At 40.5% G+C, this 22,441-nt stretch overlaps 1 protein-coding gene across 2 annotated transcripts in view; it reads left to right on the top strand.

The window, feature by feature from the left end:
• Window positions 1-2,421: 2,421 nt before the first annotated feature.
• The window catches only part of ORC2 (origin recognition complex subunit 2), a 62,194-nt gene continuing 42,174 nt past the window's right edge, over window positions 2,422-22,441 (top strand). The window contains exons 1-4 of one of the 2 annotated variants that reach the window (XM_023218638.3): window positions 2,422-2,947; window positions 7,105-7,153; window positions 8,441-8,544; window positions 9,047-9,190. In XM_023218638.3, the coding sequence (XP_023074406.1) occupies window positions 8,451-8,544; window positions 9,047-9,190 (238 nt within the window). In that variant the 5' untranslated portion in view covers window positions 2,422-2,947; window positions 7,105-7,153; window positions 8,441-8,450. The remainder of the gene's footprint in view (window positions 2,948-7,104; window positions 7,154-8,440; window positions 8,545-9,046; window positions 9,191-22,441) is intronic. The other variant, XM_023218632.3, reaches the window with a different exon arrangement.

The following is a 22,441-nucleotide window of genomic DNA, read 5'->3' as shown; positions in this document are numbered from 1 at the left end:
TACCACCTGGAGTTCTGTGACAGGAATAGGCTTATTACTGGCTTCCTCCTCTGCAGGCCTGGATTCCAGCAAACCAACTTATGTTAACCTGTTTTTCTAGTTTGTTAATTTTATGTTTATACTTCAATAAAAAATTCTGATTGTTATTTTAGTGGTATTTAAAAGGTCTTCAATTCACCCTGTTTCATAGATTAGAGATTTTTTAAAGCCAGTCCCTAAATTTCAAACTATTACCCAATTACTGCTTGTGCCTCTACCCCTTACAATATTGAGCTTCTATTTCCCCATTTGGAATAGTCTACTGCCTATGCAAAATTTCCATGAATACATGGGGAGTTGCCATTTTATGGTCCCCTCTGACTTCAACTTCCTGCTGCTCCTAAATCCTGTGTCTCCATTCTAAAGGTATAGCTCTTTGTTTTTATCTTAGTATCAATCTAAATGCAAAACTCAGCTCCTTCCCTCTATTTTCCACACATATACCATTAAAAACTATGTCCAAACCCACCACTCACACCAAGGCCTCTGTGGTCTGTAGAAGCCTTTTTTCAAGATGTGGAAAGGAGGAATGAAGGGGAGTTTACTGACATCATAGAAATATAAAAAAACAGCCAGGTGCAGTGGCTTACTCCTGTAATCCCAAAACTTTGGGAAGCCCAGGAGGGTGGATCACTTGAGCTCTAGAGTTGGAGACCAACCAGGGCAATATGGTGAAGCCCCCTCTCTACAAAAAATACAAAAATTAGCTAGACATGGTGGCGTGCGCCTGCAGTCACAGCTACTCAGGAAGCTGAAGTGGGAGGTCTGGTTGAGAATAGATAGTCCAGGCTGCAGTGAACTGTGACGTAGCCACTGCACTCCAGCCTGGGCAGAGGGAGACCACATCTCAAAAAAAAAAAAAATATATATATATATATATATATATATAAAAGACACATAAGTAGAACATACTATTCAACATTCCTAGATCTTCATCTTTTTTTTCAAGTTTTTGTTTTTTGAGAAATGGGGTCTCAATGTGTTGCCCAGGCTGGAGTGCAGTGGCTAGTCACAGGTGAGATCACTGCTCGCTGCATCCTGGAATTCTGGGATGCAAACAATCTTGCTTTTTTCAGCCTTGCAAGTAGCTGGGATTACAGGTGTGTGTGCTGGGCTAGATAGTCATCTTCACATTTTTAAACACTCTTCAAGCACATCGTTGTTAACTGTTAAGCTATGTTCTCTTTATCTTCTGTCTCTAGTCACTCCCCACATTCTTTTTATTTACAATGCACAAAAAAATTGCCTTTCTCTTCCGTTTTCTTAACTCCGCCTAGCCAAAATAGAATAATGAGGTATCAAGGCTATGATCATTTCTTTCTCAACTGGATTTCCTAAACAGCTTCCAAATCTTGTGACTCTATATCTTCCCTCCCAATCCTACCTCCTTTATCCAAAGATCTTTCAATACAAATCTGACCAGTGCCCTAACGGCCAACTAAGCCCTTCATAATAACAGACCCAACGCTTGGCATTTTACACAGCTGTTACACGGATTTGGACCTTCTACCTGGAAAATGTTACCCCTCTTGACCTGTTTTAAATCTATTCAACACTTGGGTTTCAGTTTAAACATCTCTTCCTCCAAGAAAATTGTTCCTGATTCCTTCTGGACTTTTAATTAGACACTCCTACCATGTGCTCCAATGCACTTCCCATATAATAGCATTTTTCTCAACATTGTCCGTTCAATATCTTCACGTGCTAGGTAACTATAGTGAATGCAGAGATTGTAGGTGTCTCGCTCGATAGTGAATCCTTATCTTCTGGTTCGCAGAGTACTCTGTAGTTCTGTTTTGTTTTGAGTAAGTGAATCCAAATGAAATAGTACCCTGTTCTTAATACTGTATGGATCCCATCCAGGTTCATTTCTTTTCTTCCTCATTTTCTCTGTCTTGCCTTTTTTATATTTTGGATAGTTGAAGTCAGTCATTTTCTCTGTCTATTCATTCTATTTCCCCAGGCTCTTCATCCCACTAGCCGTCCGATCCCATCTCCATAATTCAGTGCTTCTCCTAACGTCTCTTTTCCCTACCCCAAACCCTGGAGATGTACAAGATCCTACCTTTCACGCCAAATGAAGAAAATATTTAAAAAAGAAACACGAATCAATTTCCATTACCTTTTTCTTCAAAAGGTACCTGGCGAAACCAACGAACACTTTTTTTTTTAAGACGGAGTTTCGCTCTTGTTGCCCAGGCTGGAGTGCAATGGTGCGATCTCGGCTCACTGCAACTTCTGCCTCCCGGGTTCAAGCGATTCTCCTGCCTCAGCCTCCCGAGTAGCTGGGATTACAGGCATGCGCCACCACGCCCGGCTAATTTTGTATTTTCACTAGAGACAGGGTTTCTCCACGTGGGTCAGACTGGTCTCGAGCTCCTGACTTCAGGTGATTCGCCCGCCTCGACCTCCCAAAGTGCTGGGATTAGAGGCGTGAGCCACTGCGCCCGACCCCAAGCAAACAGCCACCACTCAGCCAGCTATTCCGCAAACTTCCTCGCATCCACACAACACTTCCTCCTCCCTTCCCCGGAAACGGAAAGAGGAAAGGAAAGGTAAGGCCCACAACTCAGGGCTTAAGGATCCGTTTTCCTCAGGTTTCCTGATGGGCGGGGCCGAGTGGCCGGCGCCGACTGGCCGGGAGAGCCGTCGCTCTTGGCCGACTCCTCTTCCTATTGGCTTCCCCGGGCACCGCCCCCTGAACAGGGCGGGAGATTCGGTGTGCCGCACGCAGGCTTCCCATCCCCCAGCTGGCCTGCGGGGCTCTTTACCTCCTTCGTCGTCGGGCGCGAATTACTAGAAATTGGCTTCTCCCATTGGGGCCGAAGGTGCTTTCCGGCGGCGACTCAGCGGGGTGTCGTTCGGCCGGCTTGAGGCGGCCGGACTGGCGCCAGGCGGAAACCTAGCGGTGAGTAGTGGGATGTCGGGGCAGCCTGCCTCCCTTTTCTGCTTAGCTCGCGGCTTGTGAGGTGCGTCCAGGTGCACATAGCCCCGCCTCGGAGCTTGGCCCCCAGCGTCCCACGTCGCGCATGTCAGGGCTTTCCCTCGGCACTCGGGGCATGGTCTCTGCGCCTCGCTGCCCCCCACAAGCTGCCCGGGGGCTCGAGAACCCCTTGCGGGTGGAGCGCAGCCAACTGGCCAGAGATTGGAGGCGCAGGCCAAAGTCCTTTAATACTTGAGGTGAGAGGCTCGCTCTGGGAGGACCTTTCGTTAGTCTGCCCAGCAGTTAAAAGCCTTTTGTGAAAGGGACGCCTAATATTAACATACCTGATTCCCAGCTTACGAAGCCCTCTGGTTGGAAAAGGAGAACTGTGAAGATCTGTAACGAAAGTGGTAAAGTGCCCTGTGAGGTATGAAGAGGAAGAGATCGCGTCCCAGAACCAGTGTAGCTAGAACCTTTGATGTCATCCCAGCCTGGAGGCACCAATGTGTCCTGCTAACTAACTGATCGGTCACCTTGGAGCCACGCTTGGCTGTAAAATGTTGATAAGCCAGGCCCTTTTGGTAGAGCTTTTTAATCAAAAAGATGTTGAGACGTTACTTTTCATTTTACAATTGAAATCCTAATAGAATCCTTACACTTTCCCCCAGTTAAATTGCAATCTGAAGAAAAATAGCACGGCCCTACACCGTTATATAAGGGCACACTGCACGTTAAACGGGCATCATCACTTATTGAGCAGTTTTTCTGTTAGATGTTGAATGAGTTAGAGATGTACAAGAGATCTGCATGGTGAAGTTGAAGTTTAAAGTAAAAATATCTCAGTGTGTACTGCATTAAGGAGCTAAAAAAGAAAAATGTTAAAGAAAAAAATACCGATAATTGGGAGCATTCAGTGATGTTCTTTTATACATCAGGCACATGATTTCATTTAATCGTCAGGACTTTGGACAAAGTCACACAGTTATAAAGTATGGGAGTGGAGATTGGAACTCACGTTTCTCTGATATTAAAATTGGTGCTTAACCACTAATCTATCCAACCTTCTTTTTCAAAGGATTATGTTTTTAAAAATTGCAGCAGATCTTTCATTTGCTTTCAAAGGAGAGTGTGTTGCTAACACTTGGTGCTGCTGAACTGCCTTGAAGTTAACTCCTTGAAAGGGGTTGACCGATAAGCACCAAGGCAGTGCCTTGAAGAGTCATAATGGTCACTAAATATTGCATTTTATTGTGTGATTGTTAAGTTTTTTGTTTGTTTGTTTTTCAGGAACTGTTAGAAAGGAAAGAAGGAAACGTTTCTCATGAGGTCTTTGTAGACATTTTCTTTAATTTGGTGATTTTGTACTATTTAGTAAGATGCTCCAAAATTAGAAAAGGAAATGTTTGTATAAATGCACTTGGCTACAAACAAGACTGAGGCTGCCTCTGTCCAGGCAATTCTTATATAGAATACCATAGGGAAGTTGCCTAGGACAATACTAAGTTGCCTAGAATATTTGTTTTTAAATTTTCCTAGAAAATCTCGTCCCCCTATCCCCAAGAACAACTAAACTTTGGCCAGTAAGAATTATGTAACAGACCTTTACCTGCTTTTTGCTTTGATTACCAAGAAGCTCAGAGCCAAAAATTCATTGTGTGATTTTATTTTCTGCTTTCCTTTGTATTTTTTCTGATGCAGACTCCCTATTAGCATTTATAATTTATAATTTGTTTTATCGCATTTGCTCCTTGTCATTGCTTCAAATCCTTTGTAGTACACAGCAGCGTATAATTAAGTAAAATAATGTAGATTATGCTGACTCTGGCCATGCTCTTTGAAGTATGCTTGATAGAACTAGTAATGTTTCACCCAATGAACTGGAAAGTTAGAGAAACTATAGAATTCTTTGGACATTCTATAGTTACGGGCTATAGAATACCCTAACCCTAACTGACATGTAGAGAAATAACTAGACCTATTATGAATGGTTTTCAGAGGTCAAAACAAGCATTTAGCATTCAGCACAGTAGTTCACACCTGCAGTCCCAGCACTTGGGGAGGCTGAGGTGGGCAGATCGCTTGAGCTCAGGCCAGCCTGGGCAACATGGTGAAACCCTGTCTTGACAAAAAAATACAAAAATTAGTGAGGCTTGGCATTGCACACCTGTAGTCCCACCTACTCAGGAGGCTGAGGTGAGGTGTTGCAGTGAGCTGAGATCACACCACTGCACTCCAGCCTGGGTGACAGAGATGAATGACCCTGTTTCAAAAAACAAACAAACAAAACGCCACAAAAACAACCCAGAACAACAAAAAAAACAAGCATTTAGGATAACATTTTTATTTGATGGCAGGAGAGGTATGTGGTGTAATAGAGTGGTCAGGAAGTTAGTAATCTGCCAGGTACAGTGGCTTACACCTGTAATCCCAACACTTTGGGAGGCCAGGGCGGGCCGATCATGAGGTCAAGAGATCGAGACCATCCTGGCCAACATGGTGAAACCCCGTCTCTACTAAAAGTGCAAAAATTAGCTGGGTGTGGTGGTGCACACCTATAGTCCCAGCTACTTGGGAGGCTAAGGCAGGAGAATCTCTTGAACCCGGGAGGTGGAGGTTGCAGTGAGCTGAGATTGAGCCTCTGTACTCCAGCCTGGGACACAGCAAGATTCTGTCTTAAAAAAAAAAAAAAGAAGGAAAAAAAGAGAAGAAGTTAGGATCAGTCAGACCTGGATTTCAACCCTAATAGACTTTATAATTGTGTGTATTGGCATTAATAATTTAATGACTTATTAATATTTAATGAGTTAGCCTCAGTCTACTCATTTGTAAATTGGGGACATTTTATATATATAAAGAGAGAGATGCAAAATACCTATGTGAGAGAATCTGAGGATTTAATGAGCTGGTGTACATAAATGTGCCTAATACAGTGCCTCACAAACAGTGCCCTCAAAAAACCTGTTTCTTTATTTTATACAAATATGTAAATGGATTAAACTTTTTCTCTAATATACCCAGATTCCCCATAATAGGAAGCAGTATCATGACTAGAAAGAAGGCCCAAGAGGACATGTTTTACAAGCAGTGGTCATAAGTTATAGATGAAGTATTTATTATCTTTATTTTTTATTTTTACTTTTAAAATTTTTCCTTTATATCATAGCTAAGTCCACAATTTTTTATTTTTTGTTTAAACAAATTTTTTTGACCTGGTGTGGTGGCTCCCTCCTATAATCCCAGCACTTTGGGAGGTAGAGGTGGGTAGATCGCTTGAGCCCAGAGATTTGAGACAAGCCTAGGCAACATGGTGAAACCTCATTTCTACAACAAACACAGAAGTTAGCCAGGGGTGTGGTGGCACAAGCCGGCAGTCCCAGCTATATGGGAGGCTGAGGTGGGCAGATCACCTGAGCCCAGGAGGTCAGAGTTGTGGTGAGCCAAGAGCGTACCACTGCTCCAGGCGGCAGAGCCCAGACCCTGTCTCAAAAAAGAGAAAAAAAAAAAAATTAGAGACAGGGTCTCACTCTGTCGCCTAAGCTGGAGTGCAGCAATGTGATCATAGCTCAATGTAATCTCGAACTCTGGGGCTCAAGGAATCCTCCCACTTCAGCCTCCAAGTAGACTATAGGCACATGCCACCACTCCCAGCTGATTTTTTTTTTTTTTTTTTTTTTTTTTGATAGAGGCAGGGCCTTGCTATGTTGCCAGGCTTGTCTTCAACTCCTGGCCTCAAGGGATCCCCCTGCCTCAGCCTCCCAAAGCACTGAGATTATAGGCATGAGCCACTGCACCCAGCCCAGTATTTATTATCTTTATACACAAAGTATGAACCTCATAGAGTTGTGCAGATTAAATGAGAATACATATGGAGTACTCAAAACTATGTCTAGCACATTGTAAGTACTCAAATTTTGTCCTCCTGTCTTCCCACTCCATCCAGATGTTCTCAGTATGTAGGGCTTCCTGGCCAAATCGATAGTGGTCTTTTTGTCCTTTACTATACCATTATAACAGCTTTAGCTTTCTAAGGTCTACATGTTATCTATTTATCATGCTTGTCAAAACTTGTGAAACTTGTTTTTGCCCCGTTGCTTTCATTTTTCTGTTAGCTGACCCTGACTGAGTTCTTTTTCCAATTACAGGTGACTCTATCTGAATTTTGCAGCTGCAGAATGTGTAGTACCTTAAAAGGTAAATGAAAAGTGAAACAAGTCATTTAAGCGTGTTGCTTGTCAAAATAAAACTTGGTAACATTGAATTAGTTCTCTTCCTGCAGATAATGAACTCAGAAGAGATAAATGGCTGGTGGTGGTGGCCCGTGCCTGTAATCCCAGCAGTTTGGGAGGGTGAGGTGGGAAGACTGCTTAATTCCAAGAGCTCAAAACCAGCCTGGGCAACATAGTGAGACCCTGTCTCTACAAAAAGAGGAAAACCTGCCAAGCATGGTGGCATGTGCCTGTAATCGCAGCTACTTCAGAGGTTGAGATAGGAGGATTGCTTGAGCCCAAGTGGGTGAGACTGAGGCAACACAGTGAGACCCTGTCTCAAAAAAAAAAAAAAAAAAAGAAAGGGAGGGAGGGAGGAAAGAAAGAGAGACATCGTCAATATTTTCTCTTGCCAAAAGAAAAGGTTAAAACAAGATTGTAAGAAAGAGAGAAGAGAAAAGAAATCACCAAGACACCAAGAACACTGAATCTTAGTTTACATATTTTGGGTAAACTGATTAGCTGGCAACAGTTAAAATCATCATTAGTTATTTTCAGGCCAGTAGCATAATAAGTTCTGAAAGTACATTTTGTCAGACTAGCAACAGTTGATCAAACTTTTGCTTGCCAAACTCTGGAGGTTTGTTCAGTGAGGAACTGAGTGTTAAGTGTTCGAAAGATTTGTGTTTACTGTTTAGTTACCAAGATACCTAGAAAGCCATATTCATATTTGTAAAGTTGTTTGGTAAGCATTCCATAAAAGTAAAGGGAGGTGCTTGAGGGTTTTTTATACAGGTTTGGGACACAAATGAAGTTTAACAGACTCCCCACAATTGACTATAGCTTTCTAGTGAGCAGATAATATAATCCACCAAACCGTTATTCTTTGTTTGGCTGTCACTTTTCTAAACACTCGTATATTAACCACCCCATTTCTGTTAATGTGCTTATCTAGATTGGTTGGAGCATTCATTAAAACTTGAATTGTTTTTCTGAGTGTATTTTATTTTTTTCTGAGTATATTTTAGCTACCTTGATAGGATTTAGCTCTTCTCAAATCTCAGACATCTCTTCCCCTCCCCAATTTTTTAGATAAAGAATTGAGTTACCTACAGTCGAATATATAGTAATATAGTAATGCATAATATATTTTTTATACTTAAAAAGACTTTAAAAATATTAGATAAAGACATGTATTCATTATGTGAATGTTTAATTTGGTGGTTGATATGAATTCTTCATCACTTTTGAGTAACTTACTGTTCTTGTTTAGGTTGGCAACAATGAGTAAACCAGAATTAAAGGAAGACAAGATGCTGGAGGTTCATTTTGTGGGAGATGATGATGTTCTTAATCACATTCTTGATAGAGAAGGAGGTACTAAGTGATTGTACAATTTGAAGAGATGCTTATTATAATGTTTAAGGATTATTTCACTTTTAAAACTTTTAACATTTTATTTTGAAAATATAGCACAAAGGATTGATCTAGTTAGTAAAACTAAATAAAAACTGCTTTAATTTTTAGTTTAATTCTTTCAAACTTTAATTGAAAATGTTCAATAAAGCCTAATCTAAAATGAAATGCTCAGTAGCGGTAGTCACTGATAACTACCCATTGTAATTTAAAATATGTGCTTATTTTGAAACCTAAAAATACACACTTTCAAGATTGTGGGGGTTTTTTTGTTTTTGTTTTTTGTTTTTTAACTATTTATATAAACTGTGGAAGAGTGGTCAGTTTTAATCAAAGAGAAAACTTTTTTTCCCAGCTTTTAAGTAATGACAATATAAATATTATAATTTCTTTACTTATTTAAATGTAATGTTTAGAAAGAATTTATACCTGTCATGCTCTAATTCTTTGGATGTTCTTATAGGAGCTAAATTAAAGAAGGAGCGAGCTCAGCTTTTGGTCAACCCCAAAAAAATAATGAAGAAGCCAGAATATGATTTGGAGGAAGATGACCAGGAGGTCTTAAAAGATCAGAACTATGTGGAAATTATGGGAAGAGATGTTCAAGGTATTTGAGGGGGTGAAATATGCACTCATGTTTCTGCTAGTAGCAAAATTGCTTTATAAGATACACAAAAGTAGTCTGGTAGGTTAAACAATGGTGTTCTATATTATCGTGTTTCTCATTTAAAAAGCATTTGCTTCAATTTCTCCACAGTTCTTTTTTTTTTAACAACCAGTCCTGCACATAGTTTTCAGTAAGAAGGAATCTATAGATCAACCATTCTAAAGTTATTTTCTTTTTATTTTATTTTTAAAATTTTGCCAGGATACATGTGCAGAATGTGCAGATTTGTTACATAGGTATACATGTGCCATGGTGGTTTGCTACACCTTTCAACCCGTCATCTAGGTTTTAAGCCCTACATGCATTAGCTGTCTGTCCTGATGCTCTCCCTCCCTCCACCCATTCACAGGCCGTGGAGTGTGTTGTTCCCCTCCTGTGTCCACGTGTTCTCATTTTTCAACTCCCACTTATGAGTGAAAACATGCAGTGTTTGGTTTTCTGTTCCTGTGTTAGTTTTCTGAGGATGATGGCTTCCAGCTTTATCCATGTCCCTGCAAAGGATATGATCTCATTCCTTTTTATGGCTGCATAGTACTCCTAAAGTGATTTTCAGTATATTTGTTTGTTTGTTTGTTTATTTATTTATTTATTTATTTTAGAGACAGGGTCTCTGTCGGGTTGCCATGGCAAAAACAGCTCACTGTAGCCTCCAACTTCTGGGTTCAAGAGATCTCCCAACTTAGCCACCTGAGTAGCTAGGACTATTTTTAAGATATTTATTTATTTATGGCCCAGCTTAGTGGCTCACGCCTGTAATCCCAGCACATTGGGAGACTGTGGCAGGAGGACTGCTTGGGCCCCAGGAGTTTGTAACCATCCTGGGCAACATAGTAAGATCCCGTTTCTACAAAAAAAAAAAAAAAAAAGTTTGTAATTAGCTGGAAGCTGGGTATGTGGTGGCTTATGCCTGTAATCTCAGCACATTGGGAAGCCAAAGCAGACTGATCGCTTGAGTACAGGGGTTTGAGACTAGTCTGGTGTGGTGGCACACACCTGTGGTCCCAGCTACCAGGGAGGCTGAGGTGGGCGGATCACTTGAGCCTGGGAGGTTGAGGCAGCAGTGAGCCGTGATCATGCCACTGCACTCCAGCGTGGGCAAGTGAGACCCTGTCTCAAAAAAAAAAAAAATTATCTGAGCATGGTGGTGTGTACCTATATATTGCCTCCCAGTTACTTGGGAGGCTAAGGCACAGGATTGCTTGAGCCCAGGAGGTTGAGGCTACAGTGAGCTATGATTGCACCACTATACTCAGCCTGGGTGACAAATCAAGACCCTAGGTCAAAACAAAACAAAAAAATAAGTTTCTAACTTATTTAAAATAACTTTCTAAAGCAAGTTACTTTATTTTTACCTTGATCTTTACAGAACTAGGAGGAGCATTTCAAGAAATAGTGTTCTAACCCAGGGATGCTGGTATTGTGTGTGTGGCTTTAATTTTTATATCAAAGCCAGATTCCTGCAAGATTATTCTTAACATAAAACATTTTTTAGGCTTGAATTATATTTTAGTTAGGTTTTTCCTGGGTACAGGGAACACAGATCCCCACAACCTAGCTTAAAAAAATAATAACAAGGAAAGAAATCTATATTGTTGGGCACTAGGAGAGTTGGAACTGGGACAGTGTAAAAAACTGAGGAACTGTGCTTTCATGAGTCTCTGGGTCTCCCTGTGTCATCTCTGTGCGTCTGTTCTGATTTCTCTATGCCACTTACTTTCTTCACGTACATGTGCTTTATTCTCGCATACTTATAAATGTCCATCAAGTTCCCAGTGTTAAATAATTTGGTTTTTCAGTTCTCCCATTCTAGATTCTCAAGAGTCGATTTAGCTCAATTCATTTTTAAAATCTCGACATAGAAATAGCATATAATTGGAATACCCACAGATGAATCACAGTTGAGTTATCTGTGCCTATTACTTAGTTCATTAACTATGGGGGTAGAATCATATCCTCCCTGTATAGAGTTATACAAAAAATGACCACTGCTCCTCAATAGATTTAGTGGGCTGGGTAGGGTCTCCTATCAAGTATCTACAGCTAGACAGTTGACATATTTTGAGGATATTCTAAATAAAACTTGGTGTTCTTGACTCCCTATTATGCCAGGCCTAAGAAGAGATTGAAAACAGTATTCCAAAAATGAAACTTTTATCATAAGAATCGTTTCTTTAAAAAGTGGTATGTTTGTTGTAGAAATTCAGTGCTTACCAACCTTTCTCACATAACAGCACTCACAGCAAATGATATTTGGAGGCACAATGGAGTAAATAGAGGAGGATGCTGCAGACCAAGGACAAATACCCCAGGGCCCTACCCCTGCTACTGGCCTTGACTGGCATCCTCAAAGGCCTGAGAGAATCAGTACTCAGCACATGTGAAACCCATACCTTTTATTTATTTATTTATTTGTTTGTTTATTCATTCATTCATTCTTCACATTGATTGGGGAGCTTTGCCTTATTTTTTTGCATCATGCCCTGTGTTTTTCAACCTTTTTAAAATTATTGTCCCTTGATTAGACTTTTTAGACATTTTCTCCTAATCACTTTTTCCCACCCGTAAAATTTCAGTACTATATATATGCTGTATATCTGTTTATCTACTGTGACCCTTTGAAGGGCCACAGACTATTATATTAATAATGTCAAAGTCTTTTTTCCACACTCCCCCCTGTACCAAGATCCAGTTTTACCCAATTGGGAGAAGTATTGTACCTGTCAAGAATGCCTGCTTTACAGAACATGGAACCGTTAACATTTCAGTGTGTATCTACTGTGTGTTCATACATGCGTGGGCACACATAAGCTTGCAACATTATGTTTATTTATAAATAGGCTTTTTGCAATTAATAATGTATCACATATACATTACTCTGTCATTAGACATTCTTCCACAATAAGAGTTTTGAAATATATTGCCAAATATCCTCCTAAAGTTTATACAGATTACACTATTTAATCATAGTTACATCTTCCTAAAGACTTGGTTTTGGCCAGGCGCAATGGCTCACGCCTGTAATCCCAGCACTTTGGGAGGCCAAGGCGGGTGGATCGCCTGAGGATGGGAGTTCAAAACCAGCCTGGCCAACATGGTGAAACCCCGTCTTTACTAAAAATACAAAAAATTAGCTGGGCGTGGTGGTGGGCACCTGTAATCTCATTTAATCAGGAGTCTGAGGCAGGAGAATCGCTTGAACCCAGGAGGCGGAGGTTGCAATGAGCCAAGATGACACCATTGCACTCCAGCCTGGGCAAAAAGAGTGAAAATCTGTCTCAAAAAAAAAAAAAAAAAAGAAATCCCAAATCCCATCTCTACAAAAAAATACAAAAATTAGCTGGGTGTGGTGGTGTGCACCTATAGTCCTAGCTGCTCGGAAGACTGAAGTGGGAGGATGACTTGAGCCCAGGAGGGTGAGGCTGCAGTGAGCCACAGTCACACCATTGCACTCTAGTATGGGTGACAGCAAGAATTTATCTCATACACACACAAAAAAATTTAGCATCTGAACCATTTTAAGTGTATGGTTCAGTGGCATTAGGTACATTCACACTGTTTGTAACCAGTCTCCCAAATTTTTCTCATTGTACAAAAGTGAAATGTATTCATCTGTAGATGGACAGTTGGGTTGCTTCCACCTTTTGGGTATTGCGAATAATGCTAGCTGTGAACATGGGTGTACAAATACCTCTTTGGGACCCTGCATTCAATTCTTTTGGGTATATACCCGTAAGTGGAAATGCTGGATCATGTGCTAATTCTATTTTTAATTTTTTGAAGAACCACCATACTTTTTGCACAGTGGCTGCACCATTTTACATATCAACCTACAGTGTACAAGGGTTGCAGTTTCTCCAGATTCTTACCAACACCTATTTCCTTTAAAAAAAAAAAAAAAAAAGTAGCCCTTTTAATGGATATGAGGTTAAATTTAACATATCATGAAATTTCTCAGAGATAAGTCTTCGGACAAAAAGAACTGTAATAGCTAGTGGTATTGCATTCTAATATATAAATAATGTATGGTTTTCTATATGATACTTTTGGATTGTTTCTAACTTTTTATTAGTGTAACTAATGCAGTAGTGATTGATTTTGATGTAAGACTTGAGTCTTTGAATGTAAGTTTGCTGGAGATCACCTGGTTGAACAGTATTGCCTTTTTTTTTTTTTTTTTTTTTTTTTTTTGAGACAGGGTCTCACTCTGTCACTTAGGCTGGAGTCCAGTGGCACAATCAAGGCTCACTACAACCTTAGTCTCCCTGGGCTTAGGTGATCCTCCCACCTAAGCCTCCTAAGTAGCTGCAACTACAGGTGCGCACCACCATGCCCGGCTAGTTTTTGTATATTTTGTAGAGGTGGGGGTCTCACCATGTTGACCAGGCTGGTCTCAAACTCCTGGGCTCAAGTAATCTGCCAGCCTTGGCCTATCCAGAGTGCTTAGATTGCAGGCGTGAGCCATTACGCCCAGCCTGCTTTTTTTTTTTTTTTTTTTTTTTTTAATTTTTAAGATAGCATATCCATGATGCATCAACTGGAATTTTCCAGTTCATTTTCCTCCAATAAACTGATCACTTAATGATACTTTTAATGCTATCTGAGTGTAGTAGGCTTTCATGTTTCTCACATTTTCTCTTAAATCTTACAGTTTCGCATTGGTACCTTATTTAAAACCAGTCGTTTTAGTTAATAACTTTTTCAAGTTTATATTTTGTCTATATTTGACATAGAGACAAAAATAAATTATATAGACCCGGCATGGTGACTCATACCTGTAATCCCAGCACTTTGGGAGGCCGAGGCAGGCAGATCATGAGGTTAGGAGATCGAGACCATCCTGGCTAACATGGTGAAACCCCGTCTCTACTAAAAATACAAAAATAAAATTAGCTGGGTGTGGTGGTGGGCACCTGTGGTCCCAGCTACTCAGGAGGCTGAGGCAGGAGAATGGCATGAATCTGGGAGGCGGAGCTTGCAGTGAGCCTAGATCGTGCCATTGTACTCCAGCCTGGGTGACAGAGTGAGACTCTGTCTCAAAAATAATAAGGAAGGTGGCATTTCCAACTGAGGTACCGGGTTCATCTCACTGGGGCGTGTCGAACAGTTGATGCAGAACAGTGGGTGCAGTCCACCAAGCGAGAGCTGAAGCCAGGTGAGGCATCGCCTCACCCAGGAAGTGCAAGGGGGAAGGGAATTCCCTTTCCTAGCCAAGTGAAACTGACACAACTCCTGGAAAATCGGGTCACTCCCACCCTAATACTGCACTTTACCAAACAACACACCGGGAGATTATATCCCACGCCTGGCTCTGAGGGTCGCACACCCACAGAGCCTCCCTCATTGCTAGCGCAGCAGTCTGAGATCTAACTGCAAGGCGGCAGCGAGGCTGGGGGAGGGGCACCTGCCATTGCTGAGGCTTGAGTAGGTAAACAGAGCAGCTGGGAAGCTCAGACTGGGTAGAGCCCACCGCAGCTCAAGGAGGCCTGTCCACCTCTGGGGGCGAGGCATAGCCAAACAACAGGCAGCAGAAACCTCTGCAGATTTAAATGTCCCTGTCTGTCAGCTTTGAAGAGAGTAGTAGTACTCCCAGCATGGAGTTTGAGATCTGAGAACGGATAGACTGCCTGCTCAGGTGGGTCCCTGACCCCTGAATAGCCTAACTGGGAGACACTCCCTACTAGGGGCAGACTGACACATCACACCTCACACGGCCGGGTACCCCTCTGAGATGAAGCTTCCAGAGGAACAACCAGGCAGCAACATTTGCTATTCAGCAATATTCACTCTTCTGCAGCCTCCACTGCGGATACCAAGGCAAACAGGATCTGGAGTGGACCTCCAGCAAACTCCAACCCTCCAGCTGAGGGTCCTGACTGTTAGAAGGAAAACTAACAAACAGAAAGGACATCCACACCAAAACCCCATCTGTACGTCACCATCATCAAAGACCAAGGGTAGATAAAACCACAAAGATGGGGGAAAAAACAGAGCAGAAAAGCTGAAAATTCAAAAAATCAGAGCGCCTCTCCCCCTCCAAAGGAACGCAGCTCCTCGCCAGCGACAGAAAAAAGCTGGAACAAAGCTGGATGGAGAATGACTTTAACGAGTTGAGAGAAGAAGGCTTCAGACGATCAAACTTCTCCAAGCTAAAGGAGGAAGTTTGAACCCATGGCAAAGAAGCTAAAAACCTTGAAAAAAGATTAGACGAATGGCTAACTAGAATAACCAATGTAGAGAAGTCTTTAAATGACCTGATAGAGCTGAAAACCATGGCATGAGAACTACATGACAAATGAACAAGCTTCAGTAACCGATTTGATCAACTGGAAGAAAGGGTATCAGTGATTGAAGATCAAATGAATGAAATGAAGTGAGAAGAGAAGTTTAGAGAAAAAAGAAAAACGAACAAAGCCTCCAAGAAATATGGGACTATGTGAAAAGACCAAATATACGTCTGATTGGTGTTTCTGAAAGTGACAGGGAGAATGGAACCAAGTTGGAAAACATTCTGCAGGATATTATCCAGGAGAATTTCCCCAACCTAGCAAGGCAGGCCAACATTCAAATTCAGGAAATACAGAGAACGCCACAAAAATACTCCTCGAGAAGAGCAACTCCAAGACACATAATTGTCATATTCACCAAAGTTGAAATGAAGGAAAAATAAGGGCAGCCAGAGAGAAAGGTCGTGTTACCCATAAAGGGAAGCCTATGAGACTAACAGCGGATCTCTTGGCAGAAACTCTACAAGCCAGAAGAGAGTGGGGGCCACTATTCAACATTCTTAAAGAAGATAGTAGGGGCCACTATTCAACGTTCTTAAAGAATTTTCAACCCAGAAATTCATATCCAGCCAAACTAAGTTTCATAAGTGAAGGAGAAATAAAATCCTTTACAGACAAGCAAATGCTGAGAGATTTTTGTCACCACCAGGCCTGCCCCACAAGAGCTCCTGAAGGAAGCGCTAAACATGGAAAGGAACAACCAGTACCAGCCACTGCAAAAACATGCCAAAATGTAAAGACCATCGATGCTAGGAAGAAACTGCATCAACTAACGAACAAAATAACCAGCTAACATCGTAATGACAGGATCGAGTTCACACATAACAATATTAACCTTAAATGTAAATGGGCTAAATGCTCCAATTAAAAGACACAGACTGGCAAATTGGATAAAGAGACAAGACGCATCAGTGTGCTGTATTCAGAGACCTATCTCACGTGCAGAGACACACATAGGCTCAAAATAAAGGGATGGAGGAAGATCTACCAAGCAAATGGAGAACAAAAAAAAGCAGGGGTTGCAATCCTAGTCTCTGATAAAACAGATTTTAAACCAACAAAGATCAAAAGAGGCAAAGAAGGCCATTACATAATGGTAAAGGGGTCAATTCAACAAGAAGAGCTAACCTAAATATATATGCACCCATTACAGGAGCACCCAGATTCATAAAGCAAGTCCTGAGATACATACAAAGAGACTTAGACTCCCATACAATAATAATGGGAGACTTTAACACCCCACTGTCAACATTAGACAGATCAACGAGACAGAAAGTTAACAAGGATATCCAGGAATTGAACTCAGCTCTGCACCAAGCAGACCTAATAGACATCTACAGAACTCTCCACCCCAAGTCAACAGAATATACATTCTTCTCAGCACCACATCGCACTTATTCCAAAATTGACCACATAATTGGAAGTAAAGCACTCCTCAGCAAATGTAAAAGAAAAGAAATTATAACAAACTGTCTCTCAGACCACAGTGAAATCAAACTAGAACTCAGGATTAAGAAACTCAGTCAAAACCACTCAACTACATGGAAACTGAACAACCTGCTCCTGAATGACTATTGGGTACATAATGAAATGAAGGCAGAAATAAAGATGTTCTTTGAAACCAATGAGAACAAAGACAACATACCAGAATCTCTGGGACACATTTAAAGTAGTGTGTAGAGGGAAATTTATTGCACTAAATGCCCACAAGAGAAAGCAGGAAAGATCTAAAATTGACACCCTAACATCACAATTAAAAGAACTAGAGAAGCAGGAGAAAACACATTCAAAAACTAGCAGAAGGCAAAAAATAACTAGGATTAGAGCAGAACTGAAGGAGATAGAGACCCAAAGAACCCTTCAAAAAATCAGTGAATCCAGGAGCTGGTTTTTTGAAAAGATCAACAAAATTGACAGACCGCTAGCAAGACTAACATAGAAGAAAATAGAAAAGAATCAAATAGATGTAATAAAAAATGATAAAGGGGATATCACCACCGACCCCACAGAAATACAAACTACCATCAGAGAATACTATAAACACCTCTACGCAAATAAACTAGAAAACCTAGAAGAAATGGATAAATTCCTGGACACATACACTCTCCCAAGACTAAACCAGGAAGAAGTTGAATCACTGAATAGACCAATAACAGGTTTTGAAACTGAGGCAATAATTAAGAGCCTAACAACCAAAAAAAGTCCAGGACCAGACGGATTCACAGCCGAATTCTACCAGAGGTACAAAGAGGAGCTGGTACCATTCCTTCTGAAACTATTCCAATCAATAGAAAAAGAAGGAATCCTCCCTAACTCATTTCATGAGGCCAACATCATCCTGATACCAAAGCCTGGCAGAGACACAACAAAAAAAGAGAATTTTAGACCAATATCCCTGATAAACATCGATGCAAAAATCCTCAGTGAAATACTGGCAAACTGAATCCAACAGCACATCAAAAAGCTTACCACCATGATTAAGTGGGCTTCATCCCTGGGATGCAAGGCTGGTTCAATATACACAAATCAATACACGTAATCCAGCATATAAACAGAACCAAAGACAATCCACATGATTATCTCAATAGATGCAGAAAAGGCCTTTGACAAAATTCAACAGCCCTTCATGCTAAAATCTCTCAATAAATTCGGTATTGATGGAACGTATCTCAAAATAATAAGAGTTATTTATGACAAACCCACAGCCAATATCATACTGTATGGGCAAAACCTGGAAGCATTCCTTTTGAAAACTGGCACAAGACAGGGATGCCCTCTCTCACCACTCCTATTCAACATAGTGTTGGAAGTTCTGGCCAGGGCAATCAGGCAAGAGAAAGAAATAAAGGATATTCAGTTAGGAAAAGATGAAGTCAAATTGTCCCTGTTTGCAGATGACATGACTGTATATTTAGAAAACCCCATTGTCTCAGACCAAAAGCTCCTTAAGCTGATAAGCAACTTCAGCGAAGTCTCAGGATACAAAATCAGTGTGCAAAAATCAGAAGCATTCTTATACACCAATAACAGACAAACAGAGAGCCAAATCATGAGTGAACTCGCATTCACAATTGCTTCAAAGAGAATAAAATACCTAGGAATCCAACTTACAAGGGATGTGAAGGACCTCTTCAAGGAGAACTACAAACCACTGCTCAGTGAAATAAAAGAGGACACAAACAAATGGAAGAACATTCCATGCTCGTGGATAGGAAGAATCAGTGTCGTGAAAATGGCCGTACTGCCCAAGGTAATTTATAGATTCAATGCCATCCCCATCAAGCTACCAATGACTTTCTTCACAGAATTGGAAAAAACTACTTTAAAGTTCATATGGAACCAAAAAAGAGCTCACATTGCCAAGACAATCCTAAGCCAAAAGAACAAAGCTGGAGGCATCACGCTACCTGACTTCAAACTATACTACAAGGCTACAGTAACCATGGTACTGGTACCAAAACAGAGATGTAGACCAATGGAACAGAACAGAGCCCTCAGAAATAATACCACATATCCGGCCGGGCGCGGTGGCTCAAGCCTGTAATCCCAGCACTTTGGGAGGCCGAGACGGGTGGATCACGAGGTCAGGAGATCGAGACCATCCTGGCTAACACAGTGAAACCCCGTCTCTACTAAAAATACAAAAAAAACTAGCCGGGCGAGGTGGCGGGTGCCTGTAGTCCCAGCTACTCGGGAGGCTGAGGCAGGAGAATGGTGCAAACCTGGGAGGCAGAGCTTGCAGTGACCGGAGATCAGCCCACTGCAATCCAGTCCAGGCGACAGAGCGAGACTCCACCACAGAAATAAAAAAAAGGAAAAGAAAAGAGACCTCAGAAATAATACCACATATCTACAACCATCTGATCTTTGACAAACCTGACAAGAACAAGAAATGGGGAAAGGATTCCCTATTTAATAAATGGTGCTGGGAAAACTAGCTAGCCTTAAGTAGAAAGCTGAAACGGGATCCCTTCATTACACCGTATACAAAAATTAATTCAAAATGGATTAGAGACTTAAATGTTAGACCTAAAATCATAAAAACCCTTGAAGAAAACCTAGGCAGTACCATTCAGGACATAGGCATGAGCAAGGACTTCATGTCTAAAACATCAAAAGCAGTGGCAACAAAAGCCAAAATTGACAAATGGGATCTAATTAAAGAGCTTCTGCCCAGCAAAAGTAACTGCCATCAGAGTGAACAGGCAACCTACGGAATGGGAGAAAATTTTTGCTATCTACTCATCTGACAAAGGGCTAATATCCAGAACCTACAAAGAACTCAAACAAATTTACAAGAAAGAAACCAACCCCATCAAAAAGTGGGCAAAGAATATGAACAGACACTTCTCAAAAGAAGACACTTATGCAGCCAACAGACACATTAAAAATGCTCATCATCACTAGCCATCAGAGAAATGCAAATCAAAACCACAATGAGATACCATCTCATACCAGTTAGAATGGCAATCATTAAAAGTCAGGAAACAACAGGTGCTGGAGAGGATGTCGAGAAATAGGAACACTTTTACACTGTTGGTGGGACTGTAAACTAGTTCAACCATTGTGGAAGACAGTGTGACGATTCCTCAAAGATCTAGAACTAGAAATACCATTTGACCCAGCCATCCCATTACTGGGTATATACCCAAAGGATTATAAATCATGCTGCTATAAAGACACATGCACACTTATATTTATTGAGGCACTATTCACAATAGCAAAGACTTGGAACCAACCCAGATGTCCCTCAATGACAGAATGGATTAAGAAAATGTGGCACATATACACCATGGAATACTATGCAGCCATAAAAAAGGATGAGTTCATGTCCTTTGTAGGGACATGGATGCAGCTGGAAACCATCATTCTCAAAAACTATCACAAAAACAGAAAACCAAGCACTGCATGTTCTCACTCATAGGTGGGAACTGAACAATGAGAACACTTGGACACAGGAAGGGGAACATCACACACGGGGGCCTGTTGTGGGGTGCGGGGAGTGGGGAGGAATAACATTAGGAGATTCACCTCATGTAAATGATGAGTTAATGGGTGCAGCATACCGACATGGCACATGTATACATGTGTAACCTGCACGTTGTATACATGTATCCTAGAACATAAAGTATAATAAATAAAAAATAAATAAATAATATAAATATATAGTTATACATTCTATATTCTAGTTGTAGTTCTATAATTGCAGTAACAAGTTCTCCTTAAATAGACTTGTGCATATATGAAGACTAGATATAGGAGTAGCATTGCAGATCACTGGGGTAGCGATGAACTGGTCAGTAAATGGTGATGGGACAATTGTATATTCCCATTTAAAAAAAGACCCTCTATCTCCCTTTATAAACAGATTAATTACCTTGATTATTTAAACATGAAAAGCAAATTGTAAACGCTTTTAGATGAAAATAGAATATAGTTTTGGTCTTGATTATAGAAAGTTTTCTTACAAAATATGTAATCAAAAGACAAGATTGACAAATTCAACTAATTACCATTCGTTGTTTCTCAAGAAAATGAGAAGACTACAGACTAGAAGAAAATGTTGCAAAAGACATGTCTGATAAAGGATTTTAATCCAAAATATACAAAGAGTTCTTAAAATTCAGCAATAAGAAAACAATTAAAAATAGGCAAATAGGTATTTGAACAGATACCATATGTGTATTTGCCATCTATTTTTATTCTTTATTACCAAGGAAAGTAAAAAGATGGCCAATAAGCATATGAAAATATGCTCAATATCATATCATTAGGGAATTGCAAATTTAAACAAAATGAGATACCACTATACACCTATTAGAATAGCCAAAGTCCAAAGCCCCAATACCACCAAATACTGGTTAGGATGTGGAGCAACAAGAACTCATTTATCTCTAATTAATGCAAAATGGTACAGCCCCGTGAAAAACAGCTGTGCTGCTGCTTACAAAACTCAACATACTCTAACCATATAATCCAGCAGTTATGCTCCTTAGTATTTACCCAAATGAGTTGAAAACTTATGTCCACACAAAAACCTGCAGGTGGACCTTTATAGCAATTTCATTCATAATGGCCAAAACTTGGAAGCAACAAAGAGGTCGTTCAGTAGATGAATGGATGAACAAACTGGCACATCCTGAGCATGGAGTATTCAGCACTTAAATAAAAAAGCTATCAAGCCATGAACAAGACATGAAAGGACCTTAAAAGTATGTTACTAAGTGAAAGAAGCCAATCTGAAAAGGCTACATACTGTATGATTCCAACTATATGACATTCTGGAAAATGCAAAACTATGGCGACAGTAAAAAGACTAGTGTAAAGTCTATTTTATAAGAAACCAGCACTTCCCTTCCAATGACACCATAAAAAGAGTGTAAAGACAAGCCACAGTGTAAAGAAGGTTATTTTTCTGAGAAGATACCTGTAAAAAAATGTTCTATGTCAGTAATGATTAAGGAAACACAAATTAAGACACCTCTCTTCATGAGATTCAGTTTATACCCATTGTTTGACAAAGATTAAGGAATTTGGATAAAACCAAGTGTTAGTGGAAATACAGATCACTAGGAAAGCTTAAGCAATAAGGAGGATGAGCACACATTTTGGAAAGTTTGACATTATTTTCTAATAAATTCGTTAAGTATTGACAATACATCACATATATTTAAATGAAAAACGGTTTCAAAAATGTAATGAGGGCATTGTTTTATATTTTTAATTTCTGGCTTCATTGAAGGCAACTGGATTTTCTTATCTGCTTCACACATTCCATTAGTTAATATGATAACTTGTTATCACATCATGTTGTCTCTGGCATACCTCACTGTACACTCTTGATTGAGAATCAAAAGGTAATTAATGTCTTAGTATTATTAAGAAGTAATTTTGACCTCAGGGATCC

Source organism: Piliocolobus tephrosceles, chromosome 11, assembly GCF_002776525.5.
Source record: "Piliocolobus tephrosceles isolate RC106 chromosome 11, ASM277652v3, whole genome shotgun sequence".
Classification (NCBI taxonomy): Eukaryota; Metazoa; Chordata; class Mammalia; order Primates; family Cercopithecidae; genus Piliocolobus; species Piliocolobus tephrosceles.
The sequence above is the reverse complement of the archived record's forward strand: the minus strand, read 5'-3'. Positions and strand labels throughout refer to the sequence as shown.